Consider the following 16,511-nt stretch of genomic DNA (forward strand, 5'->3'; position numbering starts at 1 on the left):
GATTGATTAAATTATGTCAAAAACTAAAATCTACTCAGATGGGGAGTCTGTATTCTTCTAACCCATACAGGTTTACAAAGCAGATTATCACTTTTCATGTTCATAGGTGTGAGACCAAGTATAAAAATGAGAGGAAAATATGAAAAGATCTCTGACCATGTTCTTCCCATGTGTTCTCCCACTGCAGTGGAAAAGAGACACAGGGAGGACATTCTGTTACACCCTTAACATTATCAAAATGGAAAGTAAATACCCTGTTATTTCATACCACGTAAGAACTCAGTTGCAGAAGAACACCTTTTGTATTTATTTTCTTTCACATCATCTGCTGATTCCAAAAGAATCCTGCAGTTCATCTCCTCTGCCAGTTTAAGTGTACATCGAAACGTACATCCACTGCAAATGAAGGAGGGATAAATTATTATTGAGCTTCAATGTATCTGTAGCACTGGTTAAAAGCATGATCATTTCACCACAGAAAAGTAAAGATGTAGTACATGAATGCCTTGTTTTCTGAAACAACACACTCGTGAATGATATTTGAAACAGACTTTTCTTCTGCCAATAAGATATTTCCCCCCCTTTGTTTCAGATCAGCAGCTGTGCAGGTTTTGAGTGGTTCAAAACTTAAACAAACTTCAAGAATACACCTCTGAAGAACTTCTGTTACCTCTGATTCACGAAGAGTCATGTTCATTCCATTTGACAACTGGTTGAAGATTTCTATTGAGAAAGAAAAAATTAATTCTTATTACATTACTCCAGAAACTGTAAAGGCAAGGAGACGTGTACGTCACACGCCATGACAGAAGTTCAGAATGTCCCTTGTTCGCACGACCACGTCATCTTTACCAGTAGTTGCTGCACTCCTGTGTTTTCTCATGTTAAAACAATGGTGTGCCGCCGGTAGAATACACTAAGTTACCAAAGCCCACCCAGTTGTGCATTGGAGAGACCTTCTGTCGGGAAGGGTTGGCGCCGAAATCGTCAGCAAAATTCAAGGAACAGCAAGAGACCTAATTATGTCTAACCCTGAAATGTTCAGGAATATTTCCTGCATGGGCTCATGTGTGAATGACAGCAATAATCGATACTCCGGGATCTTTACCGTCAATTTCCCACCACAAGACCCAAGGAACATCTCATCTCAGGGAAAATGCCAGTACGGCTGTGTTCTGAACGAAAGTTCAGGACAAGCACGTCCATCTGACGAAAGACACCTGTGGGGCGAGCAAACCCATGACAGGACTCTGCTGATGACGTATTTGAGTCGGTTTAACATAACATAACGTAAAAAACAGTTCCTCGCCTGTCATGTTCCTGAAAAGGATTGAACACATCATCCTCAAAGTCAAGAATAAAATTTCAAGAAAAGCATTTAGGTACTTTTTCTGTGCAGTTGCCCTAATGTACTTACGGTTCATGCACTCGAAGCGAAGGATGAGAGAGATGAAGCTCTCCAGTGTTATGTGTCCAGAGGAGGACCCGTAGCGCAGGGCCAGCAAGTTCAGCATGTCATCGTTGATCCTCTTACCTGAACAACATACATAGGACAAAAGTTTAGGTTGGTTTAAGTAGTTAAATGTTCATCATCCATGTCAGTCGCACACAAAAGCAGGGGATTAACATTACATAATATACATAACTAAAGTAAAGCTCAGTATTTATATTGCTGACAGACAAGCATGCTGTATTATTATTACACCTTAGAAATCTAAGGTTAGAAGCACAGTCAATAATCTCTGGCTAACCTTTGCTCAACCTTCCTTTAACATTCCCTGCAACAAACTTAATCTCGTCTACTGCTGCACAAGAATATTTGCATATATCGTGCCTGGGAGCCAAATGCGTTTCTTTCATTGTTGACTTTAGACTAAAGCGCTGTGTATGCACGAGACAGTCTTTGTGCCAGATGTATAAAGACACACATTAACATTGCTGTCACGCACCACCCTTATATAAATGTAGAACCCCTACTACTGCTTCGTCAACTCCCACCTGTAGTGCTGTGTAGGTTTACTAAACTGTAAACTGAAATAAATCAATTCTAGATGGGATCATGACAGCCTTAAATCTTTCTGTTTATGTAACCCCTACTTGAGATATTGTCACAGCAAGTGCTAACATGCATGCGTGGAAGTACATAGATTATCATCAAATTCAGTCTGTGTGGAATGTGTGTATTCTTGTTTACTGTGTGTGTTCACATGTATCAGGCACCTGGTTTCAAAGCATTGTTTTGCATCAAAGACTGTTTTAAAGACCAGCAGTTAAAAAGCAGATGACAAGATTGCTCACATACAGTAAATGCAAAGAGAAGCGGCTGATCGTCTACCTGAAGCCATGATTGCATTCCTCAGCTCACTCAGTGACAGTGTTCCTGAGTTTGAAACATCAGTGCGGAGGAAAATGTCCTGGTGAAGAGAAGACACTTGTCAAACCTAACACAGTAAGAACAAACACACTCTGAAACAGGACGCACCCTAACCTTGTCATTCATTGAAGGTCATGTCTGTCAGGAAGCTAACCATTTATCTTTGTTTTTTTACGACTTGTTCAACTCCCTTTTACCTTGTAAGTGATGACCTTCTTCCACAGACGAACAAATTCCTCACCATTCAGTTTGCCGGTAATTGAAGTCTTAGCCAGCATTAAGGTATCCAACCGTACATGTTGTGTTGAGTCTTGTTTTAGCCTGACATTTAAATCTGTGTGAAACATCCAAGAGGGCAGGCAAGTTTTGGCATGTACACTACTTATGTGTCTTATGCAACTACATTTACTGTGAGAGATTCCCCCTTAAGCAAATTGGTAGCTGAGATGGAGAAAAATGAAAGAAACCACATTATTCTACTACACATAAGAGGATACATCCATCAGAGCAACCATGCTGCGACAGGCATCAATGCTGAAGCTTCCAGCTTTCAAGTCTCCTAAATAAAAGTAGAAAAATAACAGGACACTTAATTTGGCTGAAATCCAGCAACATAGCAGAACACAGGATTATTATATGTGAATGTTTGTTATGCTGTCAAGCCTCTTGGTGTTACACAGTTCAACCTGTCCAGATCTTTTCATTTAGAAGTCTCTGGAGCTGCTCAGCATCCACTTCTTCATACTGGAAATGAAATGAAGACAAGAAAAGACTGTATTTGTATTAACAGTACTGCATTTACTGTATCTGGTAGTATTTGGCTCACATGTTGGCTTTCATAATGTCAGTTACTTTTATATTGAGGGGAAATAATCGCTTGCTACACTTTATGGGTTTGGTAGTAATCAGCAGTAACCCCAAAGAAGAGAAGACAATACCAAAGGTATTAATGACAGCTCAAATAAAAGATACAGTGCAGACATGGATTTTAATTAAATAAATAGTTTAAATGAGGTTATTCGCCATCTCTGGTGAAAGATTTAGATGAGAGGATGGATTCCACTCTCACGTCTGTACGGTAAATATGAAGCTACAGCCAGCAGCTAGCTTAACACAAAGACTGGACGAAATCAGAAGGGCAAGGACAAGAATTCTCTGTGCCTGACTATTTCTTGTGTGAGACTAGTTTAACTTCACATAGTTTATGCTGCTCTACACAAATTACCTTGTCAGAGTATTGACGGAAAAAGGTTCTCTTATTTTCGTCGTCCTCGCCTTTTCCTGTTTGCATGGCCTGCAACATATTGAGTGTTTCAGCTCCAGATGAATGTAATCAACATAGTAAACAACATGTAACAGAACAGCAATGTATTTATCTATCTATCGATCGACAATATATTTTAAAATCTTGCACACCTCTTCTACTTCCTCATGTTCATGGTTGTGGCCATCGGAATTCTCACTGAGAGGAAAGACGAGAGATATCGTACATTGCTTAGAGACCGTTCTGAGCGGTAACAAGTAGTGTAAGGTGTTACAATTTGAAATTCAGTAGTGACATTGCAGTTACTAGTCCCAGTAATTGTGTTCACAGTAAAGGAATAATTCACATTCTTAAAGGAATAGCTCACCCTCAAAATGATGATTTGCATATAAGTTAGGCTACTCACCCCACGGTAGGGCCTACCTTGAATTTGTGAAGAAAACTTTGTATGCCTCGCATGCATCCATGGTGAACCAAAAACCTCTAGTCTCTACGCTAACTGCTTCCAAAACACATGCATTTTTGCTAAAACCTTACTATTTAAAACGCTTCTGCATAAAACTATACTCACAAGGACGTATAGTGCGCCTGTGCAAGTGTGAGACTGTTATGCGGTGTTTTAAATAATAAGGTTTTAGTGGAAAATGCATATGTTTAGGAAGTAGTTAGCATACAACTGTATAAATGAGACTTTGATTATACTGCACGAGATGTTTAAAGAGTTTGTAAACTAATTTCTTTATATAATATTTCTGTTCTACTTCAATTCATCAAGACTTTTCCGTTCTGGATTCTTCGTTCACCATCAGAAAAAACATGCGAGAAATTATTTAGTAATTAATTGATGTACAAATGTTGTTTTGTGTGCATTGGAGTTGTTTTAAAGGCATCTCTGAGACATTATTTTTGCTGCTGAGTAATTACTAAAGTAATGTAAGTTTAATGAGTCAGGAGAGTAATTGAACAGTGACTTTAAGTAACTTGCCCAACACTGCTTGTGGGACTGCAGTGTACTTAATATGTGGTGTGTGGCATATCAATCGTACAAGCTTTTAAGGACTAGTGGGTTGCGAGTGACTTACTGGACGTGGGTTTCTGCTTTGGAGAGGATGGTCAGGATGAAGGAGGCTGTCTCATTAGAATTAAAGGTGGACGGCACAATCAGGTACTCGCCAGGCATTAGCATCGTGAACTCCATCACCTCACGGGCATTCATGTACTTTTTAGATTCGGCGACAGGTTTGTTGACGTTGAAGAAAGAGGCTGGGAACTTCCCGCTCTGTGCCTTGTACTGTAATACCATCAATAAATAGATATTTATTTATATGCTTTTCATGCTATATCATAGCTTCACAATGTAGGTGGGCATGCACTGTGTATGAGGATAGGGCTAAAAAATGTACTTACTTCTTTGGTCACCTTGTTAGAAATAGGAGGAAATTTGTTTCATGTTGGGGACAAAAACATTTGTTCAAGTCAAATATCAACATATCAAAACATATAATGCAAATAGAAATCAAGGAATTTAATGATCACTTTTCGGATGTTTTAGTTTTAGTTTCTTTTCGTGTGTTGTAAACTGTAACTGCTATCTTTGTGATTATCCTTTCACCACAATGACACAGAATACCTGAGCCTGCACAACACTTTCATCTTTGCTTTCCTTTAATGTGACTTTCTCTAACAGCTATTTTCCATGTCTACGTATGATATGTCATAATAATCTTTGCAATGTGACAAAAACAATAATAATGGGTAAAACTTACCTCAAATACAGCGAATCCAATGTGGAGATTTTGGACCAGGCGTCTGTTTCTCTTGTCAGGCTTTTGCATGAGAGACACCAGCATGTTTTTCTCGCCCTGATTCGCAGAACATTCGCTGAATAATTCCTCAATCTTGACCCGATACTGAGGATTTGTCCAGTAACTGTCTGGAAGGCAAAGATTATTTTAACAAGGTGGAAAACTAATTATTCTACATATTTACATTTTAATGGTCAACTGAAAAATCGAGCAGAAAGCAAACAGACATCACATCATGTGAGATGAACCATAAATACTCATACTGTTTCTGTAATGTATGATAAAAAAAGTAGGAAATAATTACGCCTTTTATAAAATGAAAGTTTTTAATATACTTAAATGTAGTATACTGTAGTATATTAGTAAAAGCTTGTCATGTTAAGAGCTTGAACTTTGACAATGTTATACTATATTAGAAATGAAAGTTACATTTGAATTATGCATTTATACATTTAAAATGAAAAAGTAATACAAATATATAATATCTAATCTCTAAATTGTTCTAATGAGGTGACAGTTTTGCATAAATCCAGATATCCTGGAAGTACCTCTGTTATTCATGCATCCTCCAGCAGTTGTTCCTGCAACCCATCTGCCCTCATACATGGAGGTCTTCCAGTGGCAAGACGTGCTTCCATCGAGGAAGTCGGGACACAGGCAGCAGATGTCAAGATCATTATAGAACTTACAGAAGTCTTCCAGGGTCATCCTGTTGGCATCACAGATTCATTTTGATTAATCATCGTGGCTTTAGTCTGAGATTCACTTGATCCATCAAAGAAAACAGTCAGTTGAGGTAAGAGTGTCACGAAACATTTTGCATTTATCATTTTTAGAAATTACATGCTTACCAAAACTCCCCATCATCGGCCACTGCGAGGCACATCTCACGATCTTGAGGACTCACAGTTTGCCACAAAGGCGACCTTAAGATGCAATTTGTGTGTGAAGCAAGAGGAGAGGAATTATTATTATTGCAAATACTGGCATAGTGTGGTAGCTTTGGAGAAGCAAAGGTATTTCAGCTCGGGCCTGAAGGCTAGATATTTTTAGCAGCGTAAAGCCTTACTTAAAAACTATCATAAACACACTGTCGAGGTGCTTTATGGAAAATGTAGGATCCTGAAGAGTTGGAGCTTGACACATACTAGGCACTAATCGTCAGGATATCTCAGCCTCTTCTATGTTGATGTCTACCAAACCTTTTTTCCATCCGTCTTTTGGGAAACCCCAGACTATATGGAAGTGCAATACTAATCACTGGAGAACTGTTTTAACTGCCTTAGTAAGAAACTTAAGTGCCAAATCCACCAAACATCAATTAAACGTGTCTGCTGCAATCATTGAGTAGCATTCAGGCATGTCAAAATATGGTTATGATTAGGAAACTCAGACACTTGGAAATTTAGCCAATTTCAAAAGCAATGCCGTTGTACTAGCATAGATTTGCATTCACTGATATAAAATAAATGACATTCCTTTTCATTACAACTGATAAAACCTTAAAGACATGAATGTAGAACACCTGTTAAACCTTTGCTTCCCTTCCCTTGCTTTGCTGTTTACTGGCGCAACCAGTCCATAATTAAGTTATTATGAACCAGTTTTTCAAGTTAACAGCAAATGGCTCCGTTCAAAGTTTCTGCAACCCTTTTATACTTTAGAGATTATCATCAACAAGCATACAGTATTGTTGCCAAAGCTTTCCTAAGTAATTTGCTTGTGTGCGAACATGAATACATCTGCAATGTACTATTTTGGCATTGGAAAATAATCTCAGTGTTTTATGTTCTGAGGCAGCAAATCAAAGCAATTTCTCTGCAAAACAGTCATTGTGTCATTTTTACTGATCACTCCAGTCTCCCTTCCACTCTCCTTGGCCCCAGGGGTTCCACAAACGCACCATGTTTACCAGTTGCCCTCGGCTCATGAGCTGACCAGCAATTACCAGAGAAAACACAACTGTTATTCGTCATAGAAAATAACTACACTTTACTATAATGCATAGGACTATAAAGTAGAGGCCAACTTCTGGTTCTACAGTAGGCCTATATACGACATTCAGATTCACATTAATTTAGCAGCAAATAACAATTTGCTATGTTAAGATATGTTAGATATCGGTATGAGTTTATCGGTTTTTTGTTTTGGTAGTTGGTCCAGCACCACGTGCATGTTAGTGCGTGTGAATTCATCCTTCCATGTCTCACTGACTAGCTAATCGTTTTCGCTCTGCACTGCACTCATACAGTGGTTACCGCTGATGATGCCACCCCGACCCACGGTGGCTCCGGTTCCTCCTCAAGTTAACACTATAAACAATAGCTCTGTCAGCACTGTTACCGTTGTTAGCCCTGTTAGCACCGTAAACACCATTAGCAGTTTAGCTGTCGCAATGTTAAGAGCCGGTAATCCCAACCCAGACTGAGAATCATAGATATGCTCTGAATGTCGTATACTGCACCTTTAAGGCCCTTATTATTTGCAGAGTTTTAAAATGATTTATACTGGATATAATAATATGATAATAATAATAATAATAATAATAATAATAATAATAATAATAATAATAATAATAATAATAATAATAATAATAATAATAATAAAAGAAAATGCAATTCTTCACCTGTTTCACACCTGTGACCGTGTAGGCATGGCCTTGGACTATTCCATTTGGTGATACAGTGTTGGCAGATGTTTCCTAGATATAGATAATGTATATGTTATGATTGGAGATAGTCTTGTGCAACATACTTTAATTTAATATCACAATAAATAAAGTAAACAGAAGACCAACATTTTATTTTGCTTTCAGCCAAATATGATGTGAATATGATGTGAAGACTAGAAGGGCATTCTGAGAGAGCAGACCTCCGCCAGCAGTTTCCATAAGTGAAAAAAGGTATGTGCATCCGCCCTATGATTCAAATCTGCTCCAAAATGTAATGGGTTCTTCCTTGGCCCACAGTATGCCTTCGACCAAGTTTCATGAAAATTGGGCCAGTTGGTTTTTAGTAATCCTGCTGACAAACCAACAAACCAACAAACCGAACCGAAAACGAAGGTAATTAACTGGATTACTGTAAGTGAGTGACAGCTGCATCAACTTTCACGTATTATTACACTGCGCCCATCTTCCTTCACAAGTTTTAAATGTCAAATATGTCACTACCCTCGAGCACTTTTCTACTTCTCTTACCGTTCATAACAGGACCATGTACTGTCATGCCTGTGCTCATTTCACCACATTTGAAGGGACCAGACATACAGTATATCTCAAAAGTGAGTACACCCTTTAGATTTTTGCAAATATTCTGTTATATCCTTTCAGGGGATAACATTATCCTACTGAAACTTTGATATAACTTAAAGTAGTCAGTGTGCTGCTTGAATAACAGTATAGATTTATTGTCCTTTGAAAATTACTCAGTACACAGCTGTTAATGTCTAAACAGCTGGCAACAAAAGTGAGTACACCCCATAGTGAACATGTCCTAATTGTGCCCAATGATGTTGTTTTCCCGCCCTGGTGTCATGTGACTCGTTAGTGTTACAAGGATTCAGGTGTAAATGATAAGCAGGGCTGTTAAATTTGGTGTTTTGGGCACAATTCTCTCTGAATGCTGGACAACATGGCACCTCATGGCAAGGAACTCTCTGAGCGGCTGAAAAAAAGGATTATTGCGCTTCACAAAGATGGCCTTGGCTATAAGAAGATTGCCAACACCATGAAAATGAGTTGCAGCACAGTGGCTAAGATCATACAGCGGTTTTCCAGGACAGGTTCCACTCGGAACAGGCCTCGCCAGGGTCGACCAAAGAAGTTGAGTCCACGTGCTCAGCGTCATATCCAGAGGTTGGTTTCCAAAAATAGACGTGCGAGTGCTTCCAGCATTGCTGCAGAGGTTGCAGAAGTGGGATGTCAGCCTGTCAGTGCCCAGACCATACGCCGCACACTGCATCAAATCGGTTTGTATGGCCGTCGCCCCAGACAGAAGCCCCTTCTGAAACCGATGCATAAGAAAGCCCGCAAACAGTTTGCTGAAGACAATGAATCCAAGAACATGAGTTACTGGAACCATGTCCTGTGGTCTGATGAGACCAAAATAAACCTGTTTGGGTCAGATGGTGTCCGGCGTGTGTGGCGGCACCCTGGTGAGGAGTACCAAGACAAATGTGTTTTGCCTACAGTCAAGCATGGTGGTGGCAGCATCATGGTCTGGGGCTGCATGAGTGCTGCCGGCACTGGGGAGCTGCATTTCATTGAGGGACACATGAATTCCAATATATACTGTGACATCCTGCAGCAGAGCATGATCCCCTCTCTTCGGAAACTGAGCCGTAGGGCAGTTTTCCAACATGATAATGACCCTAAACACACCTCCAAGATGACAACGGCCTTGCTGAAGAAGCTGAAGGTTAAGGTGATGGACTGGCCAAGTATGTCTCCAGACCTAAACCCAATTGAGCACATGTGGGGCATCCTCAAGAGGAAGGTGGAGGAGTGCAAGGTGTCCAACATCCGTGCGCTCCGTGATGTCGTCGTGGAGGAGTGGAAGAAGATTCCAGAAGCAACCTGTGCAGCTCTGGTGAATTCCATGCCCAGGAGGGTTAAAGCAGTGCTAGATAACAATGGTGGTCACACAAAATATTGACACTTTGGGCACAATTTAGACATGTTCACTATGGGGTGTACTCACTTTTGTTGCCAGCTGTTTAGACATTAACAGCTGTGTACTGAGTAATTTTCAAAGGACAATAAATCTATACTGTTATTCAAGCAGCACACTGACTACTTTAAGTTATATCAAAGTTTCAGTAGGATAATGTTATCCCCTGAAAGGATATAACAGAATATTTGCAAAAATCTAAAGGGTGTACTCACTTTTGAGATATACTGTAGCATAGGGAGAATCTATGGAGCCACTTAGAGGTTAGTTTGGAATAAAAAGATTAGCAAACTACATTTTTATTTATTTTTTACAATACCTTTTATTTCCATTCCAAAAAATACTCAAATGTCAGGTATTTGAGAGAAATATTATAAGCAAAGCACTTTGAAACATTAGTTAGCAACGGCATTCATCTCTGCTTTCTTAGCACAATAAAACTTTAACAAGTCATTGTCACCTGTCATACTTGCCTTACAATTAATAATGTTAATATTTACTACATGCCATATAGGTGAGCCAGTGCACAGGTTCCTCACTAGCATTGTTTACACCTCATCCACAGACAGATTCAAAAGCAGCAGGATGTTCCTTGCCTCTAGTAAGTCTGCAGCTTTCAGTTGTGCTTAGCATTAGTCATGTTATGTGCATACTCAGCTCTGAGTAGTAATTTCCTGACTGATTGTCACTTTTCACTTTTAAGCCACAGTATAGGTAATAAAGTTGTATTGAAGAGAATTGGGAGGCCATGAATAAAGGCCATGATCAGTTTTATTTAAATCTCTTTTTCCTTTAGATGGATCGAGTAGAGAATAACTACGTACTTCTGTGTCCTGTGGGGATTTAAAAGAAATCTGTCGCTCCAAGAGTATCAAACTAAATTTAGAATATAATTATATAGCTGTAATGATCTCATATTCTGCATTTCATGCCCTTTATTTATTGAGAAGTGGAAGCCTGGCATCCTGGCACTTAAGTCTTTCAGTCCATGTGCGTGTATGAACACAGAGTTGTTGACACTACTGTAAATGCCATCATAATGATTAGTTTTCTGATATCACAGCCAGAAATATCATCTCACCGAACATCTATAGCAAAGATGTAGGCTGTTATACCGGAATACCAAACATTTCAAAAACATTTTTTTTTATTATTTTCTTTCCAACTAGCCTTAGCCTTGAGATGCTTTTATGAAATGGGCACCTGGTCTTTTGAACACCCTAAAGAGTTGCAACCAGCCAGCATTGGTTGTGGTCTATTTGTACTTACCCCCTGAGGTGTACCACAGCCTATCAATGACTTGGATTGGCCAGCTCTGCACATCAGGTCCCACAGGTTTGGAGGAGGCTCTGTCAGATCAACACACATGTGAACACCACCTGTGAAGTCCACCAAAGCCTCGGCAGGAGTTCCAGCATTCATGTCCGAATAGGAACCACACACTCTGAAGCAAGTGGGAGTGAAATTAATTACACGGATATTCCCACAATAAGACAAATCTCACTTTAACAAAATGCACTTTATGACTTTCATACTTGGCGTAGGCTTTCTCAAGCAAAGCAGGCCAAAACTCAGTTGGGTTTTTGGAGTGAACAAAGATGAGTCTGCCATTAATAGTTGGTAGCTTGTCATCAATCACAACATCCAACCATCTTCCAAATCTCCAGAACTAGATAGTTGAGAAAGGAGAAAATATGAAGGGTTTTATAGCAATATGACATATAGTATGTACCATTTTAGCAGATCCAACATTTAGACAAACACAGCTGGCAATGATTGTTGGTTTACCCTGAAGTGGAACAGCCCGCAGTAGTCCTCATCAAATTTTTGTTCAAGAGGAACAACTTGCTTAAGGATGTAATCCTGGAACGTCAGAGATCCGACAGATGCAAGAAACCAACAGTTTCCTGAGTGAAAAATAGACATTGAGTTTGGGGTGTAACAAGAGAGCAAAGGCATGAAAGTTAAATGTGTACACAAAGGTTTCCAGATTACAAACTATTGAGAATACTAAAACAACCAAGCAGGCAGAAAACACACTGGTTTTCTGCCCATTGCCTGCACTTGCATCTCAAAGTAGTATTGCTGGATGAAAAATGTGATTGAAACAATTGTCCTACCAATGGCGCCTTGACCAAAATCTAACCTGGACATTCCATCGACTTCAAAATTTGGATTAGGACCAATTCTCTGAAACAGAGGAATTGTTGACAACACTTTCAACAATTCGAAGCAACAATCTAAGTTTGTATACAATCTGAATAAACAGCAACTAGTACAGGAGCTAACGCAAGCTAAATGCCTCTACCTGCTCAACATTAACAGGTATCACAATTAAACAAGCGATAGATGAAGAAAGTTGAACATTTTGTCTCAGGAGCAACTAAATGAAAATAATGAAAAATTGTGAAAATAAAAACACTGAAACACTCACATGTGGTCTCAGCCACACCACTCGCTGCAGGTCAGCAGGGCTCAGTGTCCCTGTCCCAATGGACCTTTTGTCAGGGGGGAACATTTCATCTATGTACCTCACTTGTTTAATGAGACAGTGCTGTTTAATCTGCTCAAAGTCTTGGCTAAGATACTTCTCAGGGTTGGTGATCGTCCCATAACCTTCTTTCAGGTTACGGGCATTGAGGATGTTGATACACACACCCGGTGGAGGCATTGCGTCAGTGTTTGAACTCTGTTCAGAAAAGGGAGATTGAAAACAATGTTGACATTAAAAAGTGTGCTTTAACAGAGTTAACACATCAACCATCACCAGTAGCTGTTTAAGTTCCCCTTTTCCATTATAACTATGGGTTTCTGGGCGACATAAACAGCAGAACAGCCAACACATGAAAAAGGCCACACGTGCAGTAACACCATAAACAGGGAAACTGGAGGCGAAATGTTGAATTTGAGACATCAAGTGGCCACATATCTGCTGCATCATGCATACTAATCTCCAGCTAATGGTCCATAGGTGATCAACTAAAAGTTAAATTCTAAAACAGGCAAAATGAGTGGCTGGCATTAGCGCACTCTTTAAACTTTTATATCACATTTATCTGTACGTTCTGCCACTTTCCCCCTCTTTCTCCTCACATACCAATTAGGCAAAGATTGCATAGATTATATTATATTTAATACATACATTAATGTATTTGAAAGTTGAAATTGAATTTTAACAATTTGCTTAAAAATGTTTTTTAATTGTGCCCATTTTATTTGGTGATTTAGAAATGCGTTGGCATTATTTTATGCCATTACAGTTTAAAACAAGATGAAGGAAATAGCCTAAGTCAAATGTGGTAACTGACCTGATTGGTAAGAATCAACTCAATTTATATTTATTAAAGCCACCTTTGAAAATGTCATATAACCCAAACTACATTCTGATCCTTTAAAAATATAGACCACCACATGGTAACACTCGCTGCATGGTTCAGCGACTTCTGCAAGGGATTAAATAATGTAATTATTTTCTTTGTGTTATATGCCCTTCGTAGTCTACAGTCTACTAGTATTTGGAGTTTGCAGAAGTGTGCTTTCCAAATAATATAAAGGAAACAAATGACACATTTGTCTCAGTGTGCTTTACATACTGTACAGGTTACGACACCCTCTGTCCTTAGACCCTCGCATCGCACAAGGAAAAACTTCCTAAAAGAAACCCCACAGTTAAAGGGGGAGAAATGTTAGAAACCTCAGGGAGAGCAACTGAGGAGGGATCCCTCTCCCAGGACGGACAGACGTGCAATAGATGTCGTGTGTACAGGATAAACAACATGGTACAAATACAACATTTAACAGAAATTATGTTGTGTTGGAAAAAGAGAAAGTATGGATGAATCCAGGAAAATTAAACAGTTAAGTTTTAGTTCTATAACTGTGATTGTTTTATTCAAACATAACATAAGACATGAACTACGTCTTGGTTTAATAGGTTTGCCTGCAATCTAATGAGTTTCTTTAGGAATATGTGTTATAGTAAACGACCACATTCTCTGCACTCACAAAATAATGAGTCACACTACCAGGCAGGTTACTAGAGGGTTATAAAGTCAAACATAAAACCAGAGCAGACGCAGTATGCAGGTCTGTAATGTATAGCATTATAGAGCAATCACAATGTGACCAACAATGATCATTGAAGCACCCAGTTTTAAAAATCACATTAACAATAACCACAACATTACAGTTATTAACCAAAGTCAACAAGTTTTTACTGAACTTTTATTTGTTTTAAATATGTTCTTAATGAGAGTGTTACATATCCTGTATTGTTTTTAAATGTTGTGTTTTGTTGTGTGTAGACCCCAGGAAGAAAAGCTGCTAATGAGGGTCCAAATAAAGAAAGAAAGAATGCATTTCACAGCCATAACATGTAGTCAAGTCCAAGAGGATTTTCACCCACTGACTCTGCGTGTACAGTAAAATACATAAGACACAGAGGATTTGACTTTCAAAATTGTACTTACTTACTGTCCCTAAAATGTCAAAAATAACCCATTGTATGTAGACATAAAAAGAGTTCAGGCCCATGATAACATTTTCAGTCTCAAATGTAACAACAATGACAATAGCACAAGTTGCTAAACTGTAAATCGACCTGTTTGAAATGTTACTGGCATTTGAAGATCTTAATCTCACCTCACCAGCCGGAGAGGGGAAGTGTAGAGTCTGAGTGGAACAGCAAGTATGAGAAGAGAAGCTCCAGTTTTTGTATTAAACCTGCAAACCCCCCAACGCTACCTGTCACAGCTGTGTAGAGTTTGCAGGCAGATACAGAAGAGAGTTAGACCGATAGAGAGACAGGGAGGGGGAGAGGGATTACATAAGAGCAGTGGGACTAAATATAACACTGCTGTCTTTTCATTCATCAACTCATCCTGCCTTACACCGTTGACTTGTTTAAATGTTGGAACCTGTTTCTTCACAGCCGTTGAGACAAAGCTGTCACATGATCAACACTGGCTGCTTGCACTATATATCGGACACCTTGTTTTGTGCATGTAAAGACATCAAAGACATCTCTCAGGGTGTTGGTTGCCTTGCAGTGGCAACACCAGTATTCCCTGAGGCCAACATCTTTTTTTACCCAAGAAAGTTATAAAACATCTCCTGGTGACGATGTGTGGAAGGAGTGTACCCAAGCATGCATCAGGTGAGAAGCAGGAAACACCCATGGGTGTTGATGAAGCATATATTGACAGACAGGTACTTCACTTGCACTTTGTACGTTTAACTCACCTAACCTGCATGTCTTAGAGCAGGGGTCGGGAACCTATGGCTCGCGAGCCATATATGGCTCTTTCGATGACGCGATATGGCTCGCAGACAATTTTGAGCTGACATTTTTTAACATGATTAACAAGTAATAAACAATTATACTGTGTCATTTTAAAGTAAAACATTTAGCAGCGGATTTGTTTTTAGTTCTCCCCTCTCCTTTCCTCCGCTCTGTCTCAGACTGCACAGCGCACACACTTACACACGTGTGTGTGTGTGTGTGTGTGTGTGCGTGTATAAGTGTGTGTGTATAGGTGTGTGTGTAGGTGTGGGTGTAGGTGTGGGTGTAGGGGTGTAGGGGGCGGAGCCCCGCCCGTCGCGAAACCGAGCAGAGGAGAAACTGCGCAAAGCAAGCAGTAGACCGGGGGGCCAACATTAAAAACTGGGACTACGTCGAGGGCCAAACACAGTCCACATTTATTGAACACGATAAACATAAAGTGCAAAAAGATATGGAACATATTTAAGTCAACTGCAGTCGGATTGCTGAGCAGTTCAGTTTTCATTTTTGAGCTGCAAAGTCGGCAAATGGTCTCAGTTGATCAGCAGAATGCTGTCGGGAACACAGCGGTGGAGATGTTTGTCAGTGTTTGGAAACACGTAGTGACCAAAGTTTCCTTCTGCATCCGAGTCTCCCACAGGCAGCTTGGCATCATACATGTCTGTGATCACATGGCCCTGAAGCTGCAGGTTTAACAGTGAGATGCTTCGTTATGTCGCACAAACAGTCCAGCTCACATCGTCCCAGAGATCTGTGGTGTGTTTCCCTTTGCTTTCCAAAAACTTTCATTTCATTTACACATTTAGATTCTTCCTCGAATGAATTTTCCCGTGGTTGTGCCATGCATTGATTTAATTACCAAAACCGGCGGGCCAGTTATGACAGACATATATTTTTCTGCTGGCCGGATATAATTGCCTTGAGTTTGACACCCGTGCAGTAAACACTGACACGTGCACATAAATGAGATAAATAACGTAAGCGTTTAGTTTATTTAATAAAAGAGCTCCTGTTCAATGAAACACTGATACCTCTATTAGTACTCGGAGACGTGTTATATTAAAAAATGCACGCATAAAGTTGCATTCAAATTTATATGGCTCTCAAGGAAATACAT

General features: G+C 39.6%; 1 protein-coding gene across 1 annotated transcript; it reads right to left on the bottom strand.

Moving 5' to 3' along the window:
• Window positions 1-369: 369 nt before the first annotated feature.
• On the bottom strand, window positions 370-14,846 carry LOC115027655 (calpain-8). The gene is made up of 22 exons (XM_029461127.1): window positions 14,755-14,846; window positions 12,548-12,802; window positions 12,234-12,303; window positions 11,902-12,020; window positions 11,649-11,782; window positions 11,383-11,557; window positions 8,070-8,144; window positions 7,291-7,376; window positions 6,295-6,369; window positions 5,992-6,152; window positions 5,405-5,571; window positions 5,046-5,057; window positions 4,721-4,929; window positions 3,791-3,836; window positions 3,600-3,668; window positions 3,061-3,118; window positions 2,872-2,933; window positions 2,572-2,640; window positions 2,336-2,414; window positions 1,418-1,534; window positions 671-723; window positions 370-396 (listed from the first exon to the last, which is right to left on the bottom strand). Exons 2-22 carry the CDS (start codon window positions 12,782-12,784, stop codon window positions 370-372), a joined length of 2,100 nt encoding a protein of 699 aa, XP_029316987.1. The 5' UTR covers window positions 12,785-12,802; window positions 14,755-14,846.
• Between the last annotated feature and the right edge of the window lie 1,665 nt (window positions 14,847-16,511).

This window comes from Cottoperca gobio, chromosome 22, assembly GCF_900634415.1.
Source record: "Cottoperca gobio chromosome 22, fCotGob3.1, whole genome shotgun sequence".
In the NCBI taxonomy this organism is placed as follows: domain Eukaryota; kingdom Metazoa; phylum Chordata; class Actinopteri; order Perciformes; family Bovichtidae; genus Cottoperca; species Cottoperca gobio.

Excerpts from the sequence above, each read along its gene's own strand:
- LOC115027655 (XM_029461127.1), bottom strand. The coding sequence starts at position 12,784 with ATGCCTCCACCGGGTGTGTGTATCAACATCCTCAATGCCCGTAACCTG. Across the intron at positions 11,783-11,901 it reads GCGGGCTGTTCCACTTCAGG|TTCTGGAGATTTGGAAGATG; the intron begins GTAAACCAACAA and ends TCAACTATCTAG. Across the intron at positions 3,119-3,599 it reads TCCGTCAATACTCTGACAAG|TATGAAGAAGTGGATGCTGA; the intron begins GTAATTTGTGTA and ends TTTCATTTCCAG.